This window comes from Erpetoichthys calabaricus, chromosome 13 (genome assembly GCF_900747795.2).
Source record: "Erpetoichthys calabaricus chromosome 13, fErpCal1.3, whole genome shotgun sequence".
Classification (NCBI taxonomy): domain Eukaryota; kingdom Metazoa; phylum Chordata; class Cladistia; order Polypteriformes; family Polypteridae; genus Erpetoichthys; species Erpetoichthys calabaricus.
In genome coordinates, this window is record NC_041406.2 from 135,762,256 (window position 1) to 135,779,909 (window position 17,654).

Sequence of the window (17,654 nt, forward strand, 5' to 3'; positions counted from 1 at the left end):
TAAACTGGTAAAACAGTTTTTCCACCTCTTCCAGCACTTGAGGCCTCTGCCTGGTTAACGCTGTAACTCCTTTTGCAACATCAGCTGCTTTAATAGATTCTTTCTGCTTTAGAATAGTCGAAATCGTATGTTTTGACTTCTTGTACTCAGCGGCAAGATCAGTAACATGAACGCCACGCTCATACTTTTCAATAATTTCTTTCTTTACTTCGATTTCAATTTTCTGTAAAACATTCTTCTCACCACTCTTCACTTGCTTAGAAGCCATGGTTAACTGCAAAAGCACACGAAGTACTGTAGAGCACAAAGAGTTCACAAGTAAACCACGCACATCTGACTGAGAACAATGAACAGGGAGAGGCTGAACACGTGCTTAAATACAGTAATCGGCGCGTACGAACTGGAAGGGAAATGAAATAGAGCACAAAGAGTTCACAGCGAAAGCACGCACGCACGTCTGACAGAGAACAATGCAAAACGTGCGGAAATCATCAGCGCGCACAAACTGAAAGGGAAACTGACTTGTTCGTATACCGAGTGTGTGGTCGTGAACCGAGGCAAAAGTTTGCCGAACTTTTTGGGCGTAAACCGAGTTGTACGTGTACCGAGACGTTCATGAACTGAGGTTCCACTGTACTTCATCTGATAACTGAGGTGTAAATCAGAGGTGACCTGACATCTCTCCAGAGCCAGAAGGCATGAAATGGACTCGGGCAAAGACAAAGACCTATAATTCAAGGAATGACAACTAAGATGGACAGAAAAACTCACCTATTAGAAGACAATGGTTTTGTAACTGGAAGTGACTTTAATCCAGTCACTTTAAAAGTTTCTAACCATCCTGACGAAAAATCTCTCTCTCCCTCTGGGATATTCATTGGACACTTAATGAACTTCCTGGGGATTCTCTCAGGGGACACTAGGGCCAATTTAGACTCTACGATTTATTTAACCTTTGGAAAATGGTAGGAAACCGGAGCACCCAGAGGAAACTTGAGCAGATATGGGTGGCATATGCAAACTCCATGCTAGGTAGACCCAGGATATGTCCTTGGTCTTTTAACTGCGAGGTAGCAGCACTAGCACTGTGCTACCTTGTATCCTTACTGTTAGTTATTATTAGACATGCATACATCAAAATACTGAAATATTATAAATTCAAATCAGTGCACAGGTATACAAGTTCTAATGCAAGTTTTGGTAAGATTTTTTCTTTTTTGTTAAAATACTCTTAAATATTAACATAAAATATTGGTACTGCAGTACCATCTGTACACATAACAATAAAAACCCTATTAACCAATAATATAAAGTTAGTGCAGTGCAAAACCATCCAAATTTAAATTTATAAGTTACAATTTTTTATGAGTTTTTGTGAGTTAATGCTGAATAGTGTTCAAATAATTCCACAATGTAACAGTAGTCCAAGTTTTAGTTAAGATTCAAAGAAAAAAAAGGTTAACACAAAAATAGAGAGATGTTTTTGTATCCAGTTGTGTTTTTTTTCCCAGTCATTTGGTGATGTCATACAATACACAGTACACGGCCACATTTCAAACTGGCAGTATTTTGTATCGTGAAATTTGATACAATGAAGCTTTACCTCATGTCTGTTATTTAAAATATGGTAAAGTGTACATATTTACTTATTTACAAAAAAGTTTCACATTCTGATATTGACTTTGGTCCCTTCACATATTATATAAATGGAAAAGAATGCCTATTAGTGAAGCTTGAGAAGACCTCCTTATTTACAATTATTTGGTGGCTCAGTAATTAACACTACCATGTCACAGCTTCCAAGCCTGTTCAAATCCGGCCTGTGCACTTGTGCACTCCCTTATTGGAGCTGTCTGTATACTTTTTTGTACCAACACCTTAAAGATACATGTATTATGATAGGTTTACAGTTGTCAGCTGTCCCCTTTGAGTGAATGAGGGATTGTGTGCTACAGGATTGATTCTCACTTTTCACAAAGTGACAGAATATGTGCTGGCTCCCCATTCCCCTGCATGAGTAGGCTTTGTGATAGATTGGCCCCCCTGTAAACTTGAATTGAATTAAGCAGGTTTGAAAGGTATTTGAAACTGTATTACAGAAATAAGTCAGTTTGTATTCCATTAAAGGTGCATGAAATAGAGCACATTATTATGATACTGTCATATGAAAATGTTTGGGAACCCCTCTCAGCCTGCATAATAATTTACTCTACTTTGAACAAAAAGATAACAGTGGTATGTCTCATTTCCTAGGAACATCGGAGTACTGGGGTGTTTTCCCAACAAAGATTTTTACTGAAGCAGTATTTAGTTGTATGAAATTAAATCAAATGTGAAAAACTGGCTGTGCAAAAATTTGGGTCTCCTTGTAACTTTTCTGATTTGAATGCATGTAACTGCTCAATACTCATAACTTGCAACACCAAATTGGCTGGATTAGCTCGTTAAGCCTTGAACTTCATAGACAGGTGTGTCTAATCATGAGAAAAGGTATTTAAGGTGGTCAATTGCAAGTTGTGCTTCCCTTTAACTCTCCTCTGAAGAGTGGCAGCATGGGATTCTCAAAGCAACTCTCAAAACATCTGAAAACAAAAATTGTTCAGTGATTTACAAAAAGCTATCTCAGAGTTTCAAACTGTCAGTTTCAACTGTAAGGAATGTAATCAGGAAATGGAAGGCCACAGGCACAGTTGCTGTTAAACCCAGGTCTGGCAGGCCAAGAAAAATACAGGAGCAGCATATGCACAGGTTTGTGAGAATGATTACAGACAACCCACAGATCACCTCCAAAGACCTGCAAGAACATCTTGCTGTAGATGGTGTATCTGTACATCGTTCTACAATTCAACGCAATTTGCACAAAGAACATCTGTATGGCAGGGTGATGAGAAAGAAGCCCTTTCTGCACTCATGCCACAAACCGTCGCTTGTTGTATGTAAATGCTCATTTAGACAAGCCAGATTAATTTTGGAACAAAGTGCTTTGGACTGATGAGACAAAAATTGAGTTATTTGGTCATAACAAAAAGCGCTTTGCGTGGTGGAAGAAGAACACCGCATTCCAAGAAAAACACCTGCTACCTACTGTCAAATTTGGTGGAGGTTCCATCATGCTGTGGGGCTGTGTGGCTAGTTCAGGGACTGGGGCCCTTGTTAAAGTCGAGGGTCAGATGAATTCAACCCAATATCAACAAATTCTTCAGGATAATGTTCAAGCATCAGTCACAAAATTGAAGTTATGCAGGGGTTGGATATTCCAGCAAGACAATGACCCAAAACACAGTTCGAAATCTACAAAGGCATTCATGCAGAGGGAGAAGTACAATGTTCTGGAATGGCTGTCACTGTCCCCTGACTTGAATATCATCGAAAATCTATGGGATGATTTGAAGCAGGCTGTCCATGCTTGGCAGCCATCAAATTTAACTGAACTGGAGAAATTTTGTATGGAAGAATGGTCAAAAATACCTCCATCCAGAATGTAGACACTCATCAAAGGCTATAGGAGGCGTCTAGAGGCTGTTGTACAGTATTTACAAAAGGAGGCTCAACTAAGTATTGATGTAATATCTCTGTTGGGGTGCCCAGATTTAGGCACCTGTCTAATTTTATTATGATGCATATTGCTTATTTTCTGTTAATCCGATAAACTTAATGTCACTGCTGAAGTACTACTGTTTCCATAAGGCATGTCAGATATTAAAAGGAAGTTGCTACTTTTTAAAGCTCAGCCAATGATAAACAAAAATCCAAAGAATTAAAAGTATATTAGTGAGTAGTTCTTCATGTGCATTTTATAGATAATAGTGGTTGATTTAGTGTTTACTTTAATTTGTACCTGTGAAATATTTGCTCTGAATGTAGTTTTTTCCTTCAGCTTAAAAGACTGCAGTAACTCTTTCCTGTGGCAGGCAGTATGATGTAATCATTGACTGTGCTTGTGGGTGTGTCTTTGTGCATTTCCTAGCTGACAGTTCTTCACATGTGGGTGGGGAGACAGCTGCAACTGCTTTTCAGAAGAGTGTGATGGGGAATGTGCAAAAGAAGTTTCCGAGCAGGGGAGATATACGGCCAGAGACAGACGAGAAAGGTTTATCTCCTGTCACAAAGGAAAATGCTGAAAAAGCAAACCAGGAGACAGAGAGTACAGTAAGAAGTACTGAAGCAAAAGACCAAAGGCTGAAAAATAAAAATCTGGAAAATGGCAAATATGCAGGTAACCATTCAAGTACCTCTGGTTCTGACGAGTCTAGGCCTCAGCTGTTGGCTTCTGGAGTGCTGCCTCCTGCCGTTGCCTGTCTGAAAGAACAAGGAAATGAGCTTTTTAAAAATGGGCAGTTTGGAGAAGCAGTCATCAAGTATACTCAAGCCATCAGTGACTTTGAAAAGTGCAGTAAGTAGCTCTAGTTCCTGTATATCTACATACTATCAATATATACAGTATATATTTGTAAATTCTAAGTAGTTGTATTTTTGTGTTTTGTTATCTTACAATCTGATTCTGATTATATCAGAATTTAGTTTTTTTTGTTTTTTAAATCTAGATTTATGCCCATAATAACCAAAAAATAAACACATTTGCTGATGACTTCATTTTAAAGTCTCGTCATATACATTACATTATTGAGTGCTGATCATTCAAAAAGAAGCATGCTAGACAGAATTGCAAAAAGCATCACATTGCTGTAAACACAAAGATGAGACTGTTCCATGCATCATTCTTTATATTTATTTAGCTGATAGTAGATACAAAGCTCCTCTTCATGTCATAGGTACTTCAATAAAAGCACTCCAAAATTCTGCATAGATTTTGTGTTCTTTGTAAGCCTGTCTACGTTTTGATGCATTTCTGAAAAGTACATTATACCTTCCATTGCAGGACTTACTTTGTAAGAATTAAAAAATGATCTTTTATGTAGTGCCTATATACTTGCCATGTAAGATATTATAGTATCTAGCTTTTACTCATCTAAACACTGAACAAAGATTGTTTGCTATACAGTATATAATGTGTGTATTAAAAAGATGAAAATATCAGTCACTGGACAGTTAATTCATAATATAATTTATTTTTAAAATGTACTGGTCTAATGGACAGAATGCAGAGAACAAGTCTTTGTTTCTGATTTGATGAAATGACAGGATCCACTCCCAATCCTAATTAAGCCTGTCATAATTCAATTTGATTTGCTTTCCAGAACTGAGTCTGTAAGTTAAACTCCTTTCCAAATGTGCCTTAATTAAACATTAATCCACCTGCTATTTTATCAATAGCATGCAGTCTATGGTAAACTCTCTTTTACAGTATATGCAGTTCAAATTACATCATTGACTGTGCTCTCATCTTTTAAAACAAAACATTCTAAACTACAGATTAGTACATTTCAGATTGCACAAGCCCTTGCTGTTGCTTTTAATATGATATTTTTTATTGAAATTTGCTTTGCAGATGTTGACAGTCCTGTAGATCTTAGCATTTTGTATTCTAATCGAGCAGCTTGCTTTCTAAAGAATGGAAATTGTGCTGACTGTATTGAGGATTGCACCCGGTAAAGTATTTAGTGTTTTACTTTTTTTCTTCTTTAAATAGCATAGCAATTTCTTTATATCTGTTTTTCATTTATTTTTACTGTATGTAGTCAACATGTGACAATGTCAGATGAATTTGTTTTTTTTTGTTATTTTACTTTTAAAAATGTTTTGTCCTGCAGTAAAATATTTTTCAGGCACTGATTGAATGAATGTGAAGTGATATATTAATAAGTTTATATAACTGAAAATGTCAGCTAGATAATTACATCTTTTATTTTCAGACCTTTAAGAAATGGCAATAAATACACTTCAAATAACTACAACAATGTATTCGTTTAACTTGTATCTCCCTTTTTCATGTTGTATATTTCTATGAATGCCATGACACATGGTGTTTCTGTAAGTAGACTTGTACGACACAGAGCTTTGCAGAGTTTGTATGTTCTTTCATCAATGATGTGTTATGAAAATGACTATCATGTGCCAATGTTTATATGCAATGGACAATTTCCTCCCCTGTTTGTTGATGATTTTGTTTAAACCTAATCTAAATAAGTGTTTTCTTTAAAATTATTACTTTTCATGTGTGTTAACATGGTATCAAACTTAGAAATAATACAAGGTATAGTAGGTTTAATAATACATTTTGGAAGTAGTGTTTTAAAGACTCATAAATCACCTACCCACACAACACCTTTCAGCTTGTGACCAGGAAATCTCATCACTGCTTTTACTTCCTCAGATGTGTATCATCTTATATAGTTTGACAAAGAATTCCTTTCTTCTATGACACCTGTGTAGTTTAGCTCTGCATAACACTATAGGGGGTGATGAATTCAGCAGGAAATATTACAGGTGGGTGGCACGGTGGGTAGTGCTGCTGCTTCACAGTTAGGAGACCTGGGTTCGCTTCCCGGGTCCTCCCTGTGTGGAGTTTGCATGTTCTCCCTGTGTCTATGTGGGTTTTCTCCGGGTACTCCGGTTTCCTCCCACAGTCCAAAGACATGCAGGTTAGGTGCATTGGCGATTCTAAATTGTCCCGTGTGTGTGTGTGTGTGTGTGTGTGTGTCCCGTGGTGGGCTGGCACCCTGCCCGGGGTTTGTTTCCTGCCTTGCACCCTGTATTGGCTGGGATTGGCTCCAGCAGACCCCCGTGACCCTGTAGTTAGGATATAGCGGGTTGGATAATGGATGGATGGATATTACAGGTATATAGATTTTTTGAAGGCTTCGGCTATCCTTAGAATGTACTTTTCTCTGTCCTTTGCACTAGCCTAAGATACAGGATCTTTAGCACTCACTCCAACAGATTCAGGGATATATTTCACTCTCGCATATATGACTATTCAAGTACTGCTCGCAACTGACTTTGCTTCTCTTTTTTTAAAATCATGTGATGTTCTTTTTGTGTTTGATGTCGTAATTGTGGTTTGCTGATTGAGTTACTTACTGTGTGGCTTATTGTGCTACTGTTAATAGTCTGTAGGATGCATGTATGTAAGAATCTTGTTTCATGGTGTACACATGAGAAGAAACTCGAAGCACTTTAGAAATTAACAGCTTTTCTAAAAACAAGCACATCTTCTTATTTTAAAAACCTGTTATTGTCTCTTTCACCATAGTAAAGAGAACTTCTGCGGAAGAATACCAAAACTTAATTTGCAACAATGTACTTTAACACCTTTCACTGGCTAATAGACTGCTGCCTTCTGCTGGGCACAATGAAGTAAAATGTGACTTCTACCAGCAGCTGAAGTCACTTCAGTACTCGAGCAACTTGCCACACTGCTATTTAGATCTGACAGTGCCGTGCTGACGGTTGTATGGACCCAAAATGAAGAAGCCTTTGATTTTAGTCTGTACCAGCCAGTGTAAAGTTTGGGTGAATATTAACTGGTGAAAGCGCTGTGAAGAAACTGTCTGTTGCTACAGTTCTGCCTTTGTCCAGTCTGATAGTGGTCATGGGACATCATATCTTTGATTGTCAGTACAACAAATAGTTCTGAGTAGGCACCAGTCATAGCGCTGCTCTTGTGAAAAGAATGGAGATTAATGGCATCAACTCCGAGAGGGAGAGGCAAGTTCATTGTACCACGTGAATGTCACTGAGAGAATAAAATTGAATAATTAAAAAAACAAGCACTAACTTACAGTATACAAATAGCCAACATTTACACTGGGTGTTACAGACTCAAATCAAATGTATGTTTTTATTATATTGTAGAAATAATAATAATAGCAGATCACGGCTCAAAACACGGAGCGCTCAGTCTCGAACCTGGGACCTTCGGGTTATAAGGCAGCAGTTCTTATCTCTGCACCATTCAAGAATACATCTAAACTCCCTATCGACTGATGTTTGAGCTTGAGTTTTTAACTCATTGACAGCCACATGTAAATCAAATGTTTTTTGTTTTTTTTCTTTGGTTATATTCTTGAATAAAAGCACACATGTTTATTTGATATTTGGACTAAAGTCTTCACACATTATACACTTAATGTCATTATTACTATAACATGGAAAAAGTTTCTGCTTTAGGTACAGTATGTGTTCAGCATTTCTTACATTTCTCACATTTCCTTTCATCCTACACTTACCCAGATCTTTGTAGACACGGAACACACATGAAATGCATGTATTCCAAATAACGATATACTGTATTATTTACCCTATACAACTCCAGATTTCACATGTGGATAAGGAGCCTTGGCTTGAGCTGGGAGAAGTTTTTGCCAGAGCTGAGCTCCGTCAAGGCGGGGGATGGGACAGCAGGCTGCTTGTGCTGATCGATGTATTTGTGAAACAAAAGACGCTGATGGAGAGGTGCAAAGGGATTTAAAGTGGTCCGGGATTACAAGTTTTCTCGTAGGCTTCAGGAATTCTAATGTTAATTAATTATCAGTTTTTCTTTTGTCAGTGCTGGTAATTACTTAAAACAATTAAACAGACGCCCCCAAGAAACTCCATATTAATGTAGATTGATTAAAGGATCTCTGTTTTACTTGCTAGCCAGGACACCAGAAATATGATGAGAGCTGTAAAATTTATGAACAAGGTTCATAAATTGGCAAAAGGCTGCATTAAACACTTCCACTTTCTCTGCTGTGGCCCTGTCGTTGCAATAGACTTGTTTTCACAAATAACCCAGACATGTTTACTGCAATAAACAAAATAATACAATTTATTTATGCCATGAGGATAATAGATGTATATATGCAAGTATTAAATATACTGTATGTATATAGATATATATGGACAAAGGCCAATAACAAACAACACAAAACATAAAATTGCATTAGCTTAGTTGAACTTTTTCTCTTCTATAGAAAATGGCACTTAACTTAAGAATTTTGATCTACCAATTCACATGATCAAGATGGATAAGTAGCGCTGCTGCCTCGCAGTTGGGAGATCTGGGGACCTGGGTTCGATTCCCGGGTCCTCCCTGCGTGGAGTTTGCATGTTCTCCCCGTGTCTGCGTGGGTTTCCTCCGGGCGCTCCGGTTTCCTCCCACGGTCCAAAGACATGCAGGTTAGGTGGATTGGCGATTCTAAATTGGCCCTAGTGTGTGCTTGGTGTGTGGGTGTGTTTGTGTGTGTTCTGCGGTGGGTTGGCACCCTGCCCAGGATTGTTTCCTTCCTTGTGCCCTGTGTTGGCTGGGATTGGCTCCAGCAGACCCCCGTGACCCTGTGTTCGGATTCAGCGGGTTGGAGAATGGATGGATGGAAGATGGATAAGTTCTTTAGCTAATTATGAAGCTTGTGTTCCAAACAATGTGGTGTTCATTTTCTTATAGCTAGTCTACACTGGTTTACTCCCCACACACAGAGTTTCTGTGTGTGCGTGGGAATGCAAGTTGCTGCTCCATGCTCTTACTGGATTCATTCTCAAGGTGATTTGCATTACAATTACAGTGGCACCAATATTGTAATGCATTAGCTGGATTTATCCTGTGTATTAAGATAGAAATAATAGTCCTTCGTATCAAAGCAGGTGTACTTGTGGCCTTGTATAGGGAATAATTTGTTCCATTCGTAATCAGCTTTCTCCAGACAAGTAGAAGAATCTTCAGAATGCATCCTTTCTTTGGTTTTAGGAGGTCATCTTCTTTTTTTCCTTGGTCACACCTTATGGTTACAGGTGGTACTGCAGTTTCCTCTGTCCCTACTGCCTAACTCTACTTATCCATTTGTTCTTGGATGAAGTATGCAGGTTGTGTTGCCTGTAGATATTTATCATTCACCCACTCCCTTTACATTTGTGTATTCCCCCCTCAAGTTTTGTGCCTCTTTAGAATTCTGTCATGAAGTTGTATGGGCAGATCTTAACCCTTAATGGTAAGGTTTGTCCTCAAAGATGTATAGTATTAATTACATGGTTTTACTTAGATAGAGATTATTTAGACATTAGAAATGTTAACATGGTTTCAGCAAATGTCTTTAAATGTCTTAAAATGACTCCTCTTCAACTAAGATTGTATTTTTCATATAAAGTCATTTGTATTTCAAATGGTTTTCAGCAGAAACTTTTGAAATGGAAATAAAGTCATTAATATTGCTGCATCACCACTTTAGAGTCTTGTGTTCAAATTGTAGTTTGGGCACTTTCTGCCTGAAGTTGGCACATTCTCCACATGTTTACAATGTGTTTTGTCCAGGTCCTCTGGTTTCCACTCATATCCAAAATAGGTTCCAGGAGCGTTAGTAGTTGATGACTGTAAATTAATCCTAGATGATTGCAGTGGTCTGGTACTTCCATTAGAATGGGAGAGTTGAGAAAGTGAATGAATGAATGACTGAAATATAAGCCATGTAGTGCTGCTTTTTCTGTCTAAACACACTTATGAAATGTTTTTCATCAGGGCTTTGGACCTCCAGCCTTTTACTGTCAAGCCACTTCTTAGACGAGCTATGGCTTTTGAATCCATGGAGCGATATCGACAAGCTTATGTGGATTATAAAACTGTTCTGCAGATTGATAGTGGGATACAAGCTGCCAACACAAGTGTAAACAGGTGAGTAAACACTTAATTTGAGAATGTACATAGAAGCTAGATTTTGCTGTCCTGTTAAAAGAGACCAGTAATAATTACTCATTCACTGATTTATTTAAATAATGTTGTTGTGGCTGGAAAATATCATTTTTCCTGTTTCATTTAAAATATGGTTATGTTGGTCCAGTAGGTAAAGTATCTATCCATTAAATATTGCTAGAGTTTCGTGTTTGATACATGGTACTTCATATTCACTATGGAATTTGCACTGTTGTTTTTGTGTTTTTTTTTTTTTTTTAAAGAAAAAAAACCTTTACATTTAAAAATCAGACTTCTATTCTCAGTTACTGTATCTTTAAGCAGAATTGATGAGTGATTTATTTAGTGGTAGTGTCTGTATTTTGTAATTATAGAAAATGTTGGGGCAGATTCTTTATGAAGACGTTTAACTCATCTGTAGTCAGGCCTAATCAAAATTCCAGAAATCAAAGTCAAAAGAAAACAAAGCACTAAGTCGTAACCAAGATATTAATAAATAAAATGCACTAACCACTAAAAATTTTCATCCAAGAAGTCCTAGAGCTGACATTTATACCTTTAAACTCATTACTTCACGGGTCATGATTTCTGGTCATCCTACCTAGCAACATTTCTACCAAGGATATGCACACTAAATTGAAAATGGTGACAACAGCAAACAAAGCAGAAACAAAGTTGTAATAAATTTATTAATGTGTGTATGTGTGTCTGTTGGCTATAATGGTAGCAGTGCAACTCAAAAAACGGTGCCGAAACGGGGACTACAGTTATCATCAGACACCATGAGTGCAATGGGACAAAAATATATCGTCAGCAGCAAGCACAAAGTTTGTAAGGCCAAAGCAGAACATAGGCATTTCCTTCTCAATTAATTTGGAATTGTTTTGCAGGATTACAGCTTTTGTCTAAGAGTACTTCTTTTGTCTCATGGTCTTTTAGCCATGTTGAATTGCCAAAATAAAGTTTTTTCCCCATTTGTTTAACGCTGGGTACGTTAGCTAGTTTTATATGAAAATAGTACTTGCCTAAACAAATAATTCTTAAGGATTTCAGTGTACAAACAATGAAAAAAATACCAGTATTAACTGAGGAAGCAATTCAAATAAAGGCTCAGTTTAGACCTCTAGCTAATACATTTCTGTATTTTGTGTGAATGACCAGTGGAATGTGCTTTTATTTCCTTCTAAAACCCTCACTCCAGCCTGTACTAAATAATGGATGAATAAATACCATTGTATGTAAATATTGTTTCGTTTCAAAATGTTCATACTTTAGAGTATTCTGTTTTTATGTTTTTATATAGGCTTACCAGGCTTTTGATTGATCTGGATGGTGAAGAATGGAGGGGGAAACTGCCAAAGATTCCATCAGTTACTCTGTCTTTTCAGCAGTGCAGACTGAAAGAAGTTGTTTCGAAAAGAGATGAGAAAAACGATGGTGTGCTATCAGAGCAGGAAAAATGTAACTAAAAGAATAATCTTTCTTTAGATAATAAATTAAAATGAGATACACATATTGCTATAGTTGATTTCCCTGACAGTGTATTGTAAATTGATCCCAGGTTCTTCTAGACATTTCCTAAAGAAACATATTCTCTTGTCATTCAGTTATGAAAACTAACCTTTCAGGTAATGATTATGTGTCAAGGAGTTTAAATATGCTAGTGTGCACATGATACAGGTTTTATTTATTTTTTATTAAAGTTGTTACACAATGAGATTAGTCATTTTTATGTTAAACTTAAGTGACTTGTTAGTGAATGTGACAATAATTCATTTGCCAATATGTCATTGAATGGCAGAAGTTACAGAATCCATTACCACATTTAGTGTTTGTTGTGGTTCAGTTATGACAGTTGTATATTGAGATTTTTTTCAGGTAAGAAAGACAAGTTTTTGAGGTAAGGTATGCTCACTAATCATTGTGCTGGAAAGTGGTGACGTGTTGCATGTTGATTAACAAATTCAATTAAGAACTTCACTGTGCTCTATATACATTCACTGTGCTCTTGTATACTTCAAGACATTAGATGTAATGCTGACCATCTGGGGATATCTACATAGCTCCTTTTAACATTCACAGTTTTGATCAGCTTTTAAAAACCTAGCTGCTGAACCACCTTTCCTCATAAAATGGACAATGGTCTCTTTTTTTATCATTTGGAGAGGACCAGGCCATTTTTCAATGATCTGGAGGGTGTTGTCTAGCCTTTTACTGTTTCAGTACAACTCTTTTCACATGAAAAACATGGGGAACCATCTTAACTATCTCACAAATTTTACTTAGATTTGTAAAGAGTAATTGTTAATTTACAAGATTGGTAGTTTTCATGCATAGTAATCCAGGGTTTGTGATATCAATCCTAGAAGTTGTCTTAAGGGTATTAAACCACCATTGTCACATTTTCATGGATTTTATTTTCTTGTCAGCTTATTTTCATGCACAGTGCACCTGACTCTCATGGACATAATCAATAAACACGTACTGAGAAAATTATTAGGAACACCTGTACACTGCTTATCCATACAATTTTCTAATCAGCCAATCATGTGACAGCAGCAAAATGCATAAAATTAAGCAGATGTGCCAGGCGCTTCTGATAATATTCACAATACAACACTAGAATGGGGTAAAAAATGTGATTCCAGTGATTTCGGTCAGGGCATGATTGTTGGTGCCAGTCAGGCTGGTTTGAGTATCTCTTAACTGCTGATTTCCTGGAATTTTCACACACATTAGACTCTATAGAGTTTACTCAGAATGGTCTGATAAACTGAAAATATTCAGTAAACAATGGTTAGGTGAAAGGAAAATAACCAAACTGGTTCAAACAGACAGGAAAGCTATGGTATCTCAGATAATCACTCTGTGCAACTGTGGTGAGCAGAAAAACCTCTCAAAATGCACAACATTTCAAATCTTAAGGTGAATGGGCTACAACAGCAGAAGACTACATTCCACTCCTTTCAGCCAAAAACCACAAGATGAGGCTGCAATGGGCACAGGCTCACTAAAACTGGACAGTTAAGACTGGAAAAATGTAGCCTGATCTGCAGAATTTCATCTTCTGCTGAGGCATAGATGGTAGGGTCAGAATTGGCATTAAGAGCATCAATACAGTATATGCATCCAACCTGCCTTGCATCAGCAGTCCAGGCTAGTGGTGGTGTCATGATATAAGGAATGCTTTCTTGGCACACTTTGGGCCTGTTAGTACCAATCAATTATTGCTTGAAGCTAATAGCTTAATCCCTTCATGGCCACAATTTACCATCTTCTAATGACTACTTCCAGCATGATAAAACACCATGTTGCGAAACAAAAGTCATCTCACACTGGTTTCATGAATATGACAATGAGCTCAGTGTTCTACAGTTCTTCCCTGTCACTGGATCTTAATCCAATGCAACACCTTTGAGATGAGGAAGAACGAGAGATTCACAATATGAATGTGTAGCTGAAAAACATGCAGAAGCTGTGTGATGCAATCATGTCAGCATGGACCAGAATCTCAAAGGAAAATTTCCAACATAGTGTGGAAGTATTACCACTAAGGGGGATCTGTTTTGAGTGCAAAAGGAGGGCCTGTCCAGTATTAGCATAATGTTCCTAATAATATGTCTAGTGGGTGTATAAGCAATACTGTTGATATATACTGAGAAAGGTGAAAATAGTAAAGCCATACAGAAAGGGATAATCTTCTGATGGTGTATACTAGCTCATTTTTAATTTCCAGAATTCGCAATGCTATTTTTTTCACCACATGATCAGTGCATGCTTTTTGTTCCATTGCTGTATTGGTACCTGCAGATAGCTACCTCAGATAGCAAATACACTTCAATTTTTCATCCTTTGCTTTAATGCAAAGTACAGTGGAACCTCGGGTCACAACCTTAATTTGTTCCAAAACTCTGGTCGCAACCCGATTTGGTCGTGACCCGAAGCAATCTCCCCCCATAGGATTGTATGTAAATACAATTAATCCTTTCCGGACCATACGAGCTGAATGTAAATATATATTTTTTTTAAGGATTTTTAAGCATAAAAATAGTTAATTATACCATAGAATGCACAGTGTAATAGTAAACTAAATGTAAAAACATTGAATAACACTGAGAAAACCTTGAACAGAGAAAACTAACATTGCAAGAGTTCACGCTAATAGCCTTATGAACCGATCGCTGTAAACACTTTTTTTTTTAATGAGTTTTAAGCACAGGGAAAAAAAAGGAACATTTGAACAAAGCCAAACATTATTAAAAAACCAACCATAAACAACCAAGAAAGTAACATTGCAGGAGTTCACGCTAATAGCCTTACGAACCGATCGCTGTAAACACTTTTTTTTAATGAGTTTTAAGCACAGGGAAAAAAATGAACATTTGAAAAATCCGTAATTCATACAAAAACTAACCATAAACAACCAAGAAAACTAACCTTGCATGAGTCGAGTTCTGGCATGAAGGAAGTGAGGAGGAACTGGGTGGAGAGGAGATTACAGTTTTGAGGTAAAGTCCCTCTGCGTGATGCACGTCTGACCGAGAACAATGTACTGTACAGGTACAGGGAGAGACTGAACACATGCGTAAATCACCAGCATGTACGAACCGGAATGGAAACGAAACAGAGCACAAAGAGTTCACAGTAAATGCACAGGGAGAGACTGAACACGTGCGGAAATCATTGGCGCGTACGAACCGGAAGGGAAACTGGCTTGTTCATCACCCGAGTATGTGGTCGTGAACAGATGCAAAAGTTTGGCAAACTTTTTGGTCATAACCCGATTTCTATGTGGTCCGAGACGTTCGTGACCCGAGGTTCCACTGTAGTTCTTTTATTTCAGAATCTATTAAACTTCTGCTCCTTTTTAAATACTTAAAACTTGCAGAATTCACAAATTTACATTGTTATTTCTGAAAATGATTGAAGATGTTGTAGAGTTGCTAATGTTTTAACTAAGACAGTTATCACTGCTCCTTCTTTGTTTGTTGTATATTATTATCAAACCATCATGGTTTTTTATGGTTTAATATTTTATTATTTATTATGTTCTATGGTTTATGTTAAAATTACTCATGAGGGCCAGCAAGTTCCCAGGAAGTATATTAGACCATTATCTGGAAAGTTGCAGGATCTAGTTCTTACGAACTTTTCTCATCACTTTCTCAATCTAGCAGTTTACTTCTAAATTTCTAGGGTAGCTTACATATGGAATGCCTCTTTAAGTCAATACCACTTAACACTTTTGAATCGAGATGTTCCCTGACCATCAGCATTGTCTTCCTATTTCTCTCTGTGAGGACTGTCCCCTGTTATATGTTCTCTTGGATTCACCCATGCCTTGTAACTATATAGCCATCTTGGCAACTGTTAGTTTTTAAATTAAAAGTAACAGTTTGTTGTTAGTTTTACTTTCAGAAATTTAAAGATAGTCAACTAGTCAAGGTGTCTCATTATTATATAAACTAGGTCATACAAGAACCTTGAGATAAAAATCTCATACTGAATTCAAACATGTTGGCAGTGGTTTTACATACATACATAAGACGTTTGGCACATAAGAGACAAGGACTCAGTCCATCAAGCTTGTTTGGTTAACTAATTGCTAAGTTGTCCCCAGATCTCTACCAGATATTTTTAAAACCAGTTGTGTATAATTTTGTTTATTCTACACCAGTGGTTCTCAACCTGTGGTACTCATACCACTGTTGGTATGTAAAGAATTACTGCTGTGGCTCATCAATTTTATCCCCCTGTAGTTACTACAGTCCTGCACATCCCCCTTATTCTTAAATATCGGCACCAGTACACTTCTTCTCCACTCCTCAGGCATCCTCTCACTTTCCAAGATTCCATTAAACAATCTGGTTAAAAACTCCACTGCCATCTCTCCTAAACACCTCCATGCTTCCACAGGTATGTCATCTGGACCAACGGCTTTTCCATTCTTCATCCTCTCCATAGCTGTCCTTACTTCCTCCTTGGTAATCCATTGCACTTCCTGATTCACTATCTCCACATCATCCAACCTCTTCCCTCTCTCATTCTCTTCATTCATAAGCCTGTCAAAGTACTCTTTCCATCTGCTCAACATACTCTCTTGTGAGTACATTTCCATCTTTATCCTTTATCTCCCTAACCTGCTGCACATTTTTCCCAGCTCGGTTCCTCTGTCTAGCCAATCGGTACAGGTCCTTTTCTCCCTCCTTAGTGTCCTGCCTCTCATACAACTCATCATACATATGCTTTTTCTTTAGCCTTCGTGTGACTAATTCTTCATTACTACACAGGCATAAAAAACAGCAAAGTTTAATCACATTTTTGAGGTAACTTGGGAAAAAAAAACACAACAGAGGCTGTTTAATAGAAATTCTAAAATAATAATTATAAATTAGCAACTTTGATTTCACAAAGGTAGCCTTAAATTGGGACAAACTTCTAAGAAGGAAGTAAAAATTTGGAAAATTGAAGCATTTGAGAGTTGAAATTTGAATGAATTGTATGTGTGGATTTGATACTACTCTTCAGCAAGTGTTATTAACCAGCTGTCCTTAACTGTCAAAAACCTGACAGTCATTTTTCTGACAAACTTGACTTTAAAACTGTGTTTTTATAAAACCCAACTTTAAAAAATTTTTGCAAATTAAAATTCATTAATTATTTTGATACAGTGATCCCTCGCTATATCGCGCTTCGCCTTTCGCGGCTTCACTCTATCGCGGATTTTATATGTAAGCATATTTAAATATATATCACGGATTTTTTGCTGGTTCACGGATTTCTGCGGACAATAGGTCTTTTAATTTCTGGTACATGCTTCCTCAGTTGGTTTGCCCAGTTGATTTCATACAAGGGACGCTATTGGCAGATGGCTGAGAAGCTACCCAACTTATTTTTCTTTCTCTCTCTCTCTCTCTTGCGCTGACTATCTGTGATCCTGACGTAGGGGGTGTGAGCAGGGGGGCTGTTCGCACACCTAGACGATACGGACACTCGTCTAAAAATGCTGAAAGATTATCTTCACGTTGCTACCTTCTGTGTTCAGCTTTTAAGTATGCTGCACAGTGCTTCGCATACTTAAAAGCTCAAA

General features: G+C 37.4%; 1 protein-coding gene across 3 annotated transcripts in view; it reads left to right on the plus strand.

Moving 5' to 3' along the window:
* LOC114663726 (sperm-associated antigen 1-like) overlaps window positions 1-17,654 on the plus strand; it is a 121,422-nt gene that overhangs the window by 81,483 nt on the left and 22,285 nt on the right. For all 3 annotated transcript variants that reach the window (XM_051935497.1, XM_028817648.2, XM_051935498.1), the window contains exons 11-14: window positions 3,968-4,393; window positions 5,450-5,549; window positions 10,394-10,546; window positions 11,868-12,025. In XM_051935497.1, the coding sequence (XP_051791457.1) occupies window positions 3,968-4,393; window positions 5,450-5,549; window positions 10,394-10,546; window positions 11,868-12,025 (837 nt within the window). The remainder of the gene's footprint in view (window positions 1-3,967; window positions 4,394-5,449; window positions 5,550-10,393; window positions 10,547-11,867; window positions 12,026-17,654) is intronic.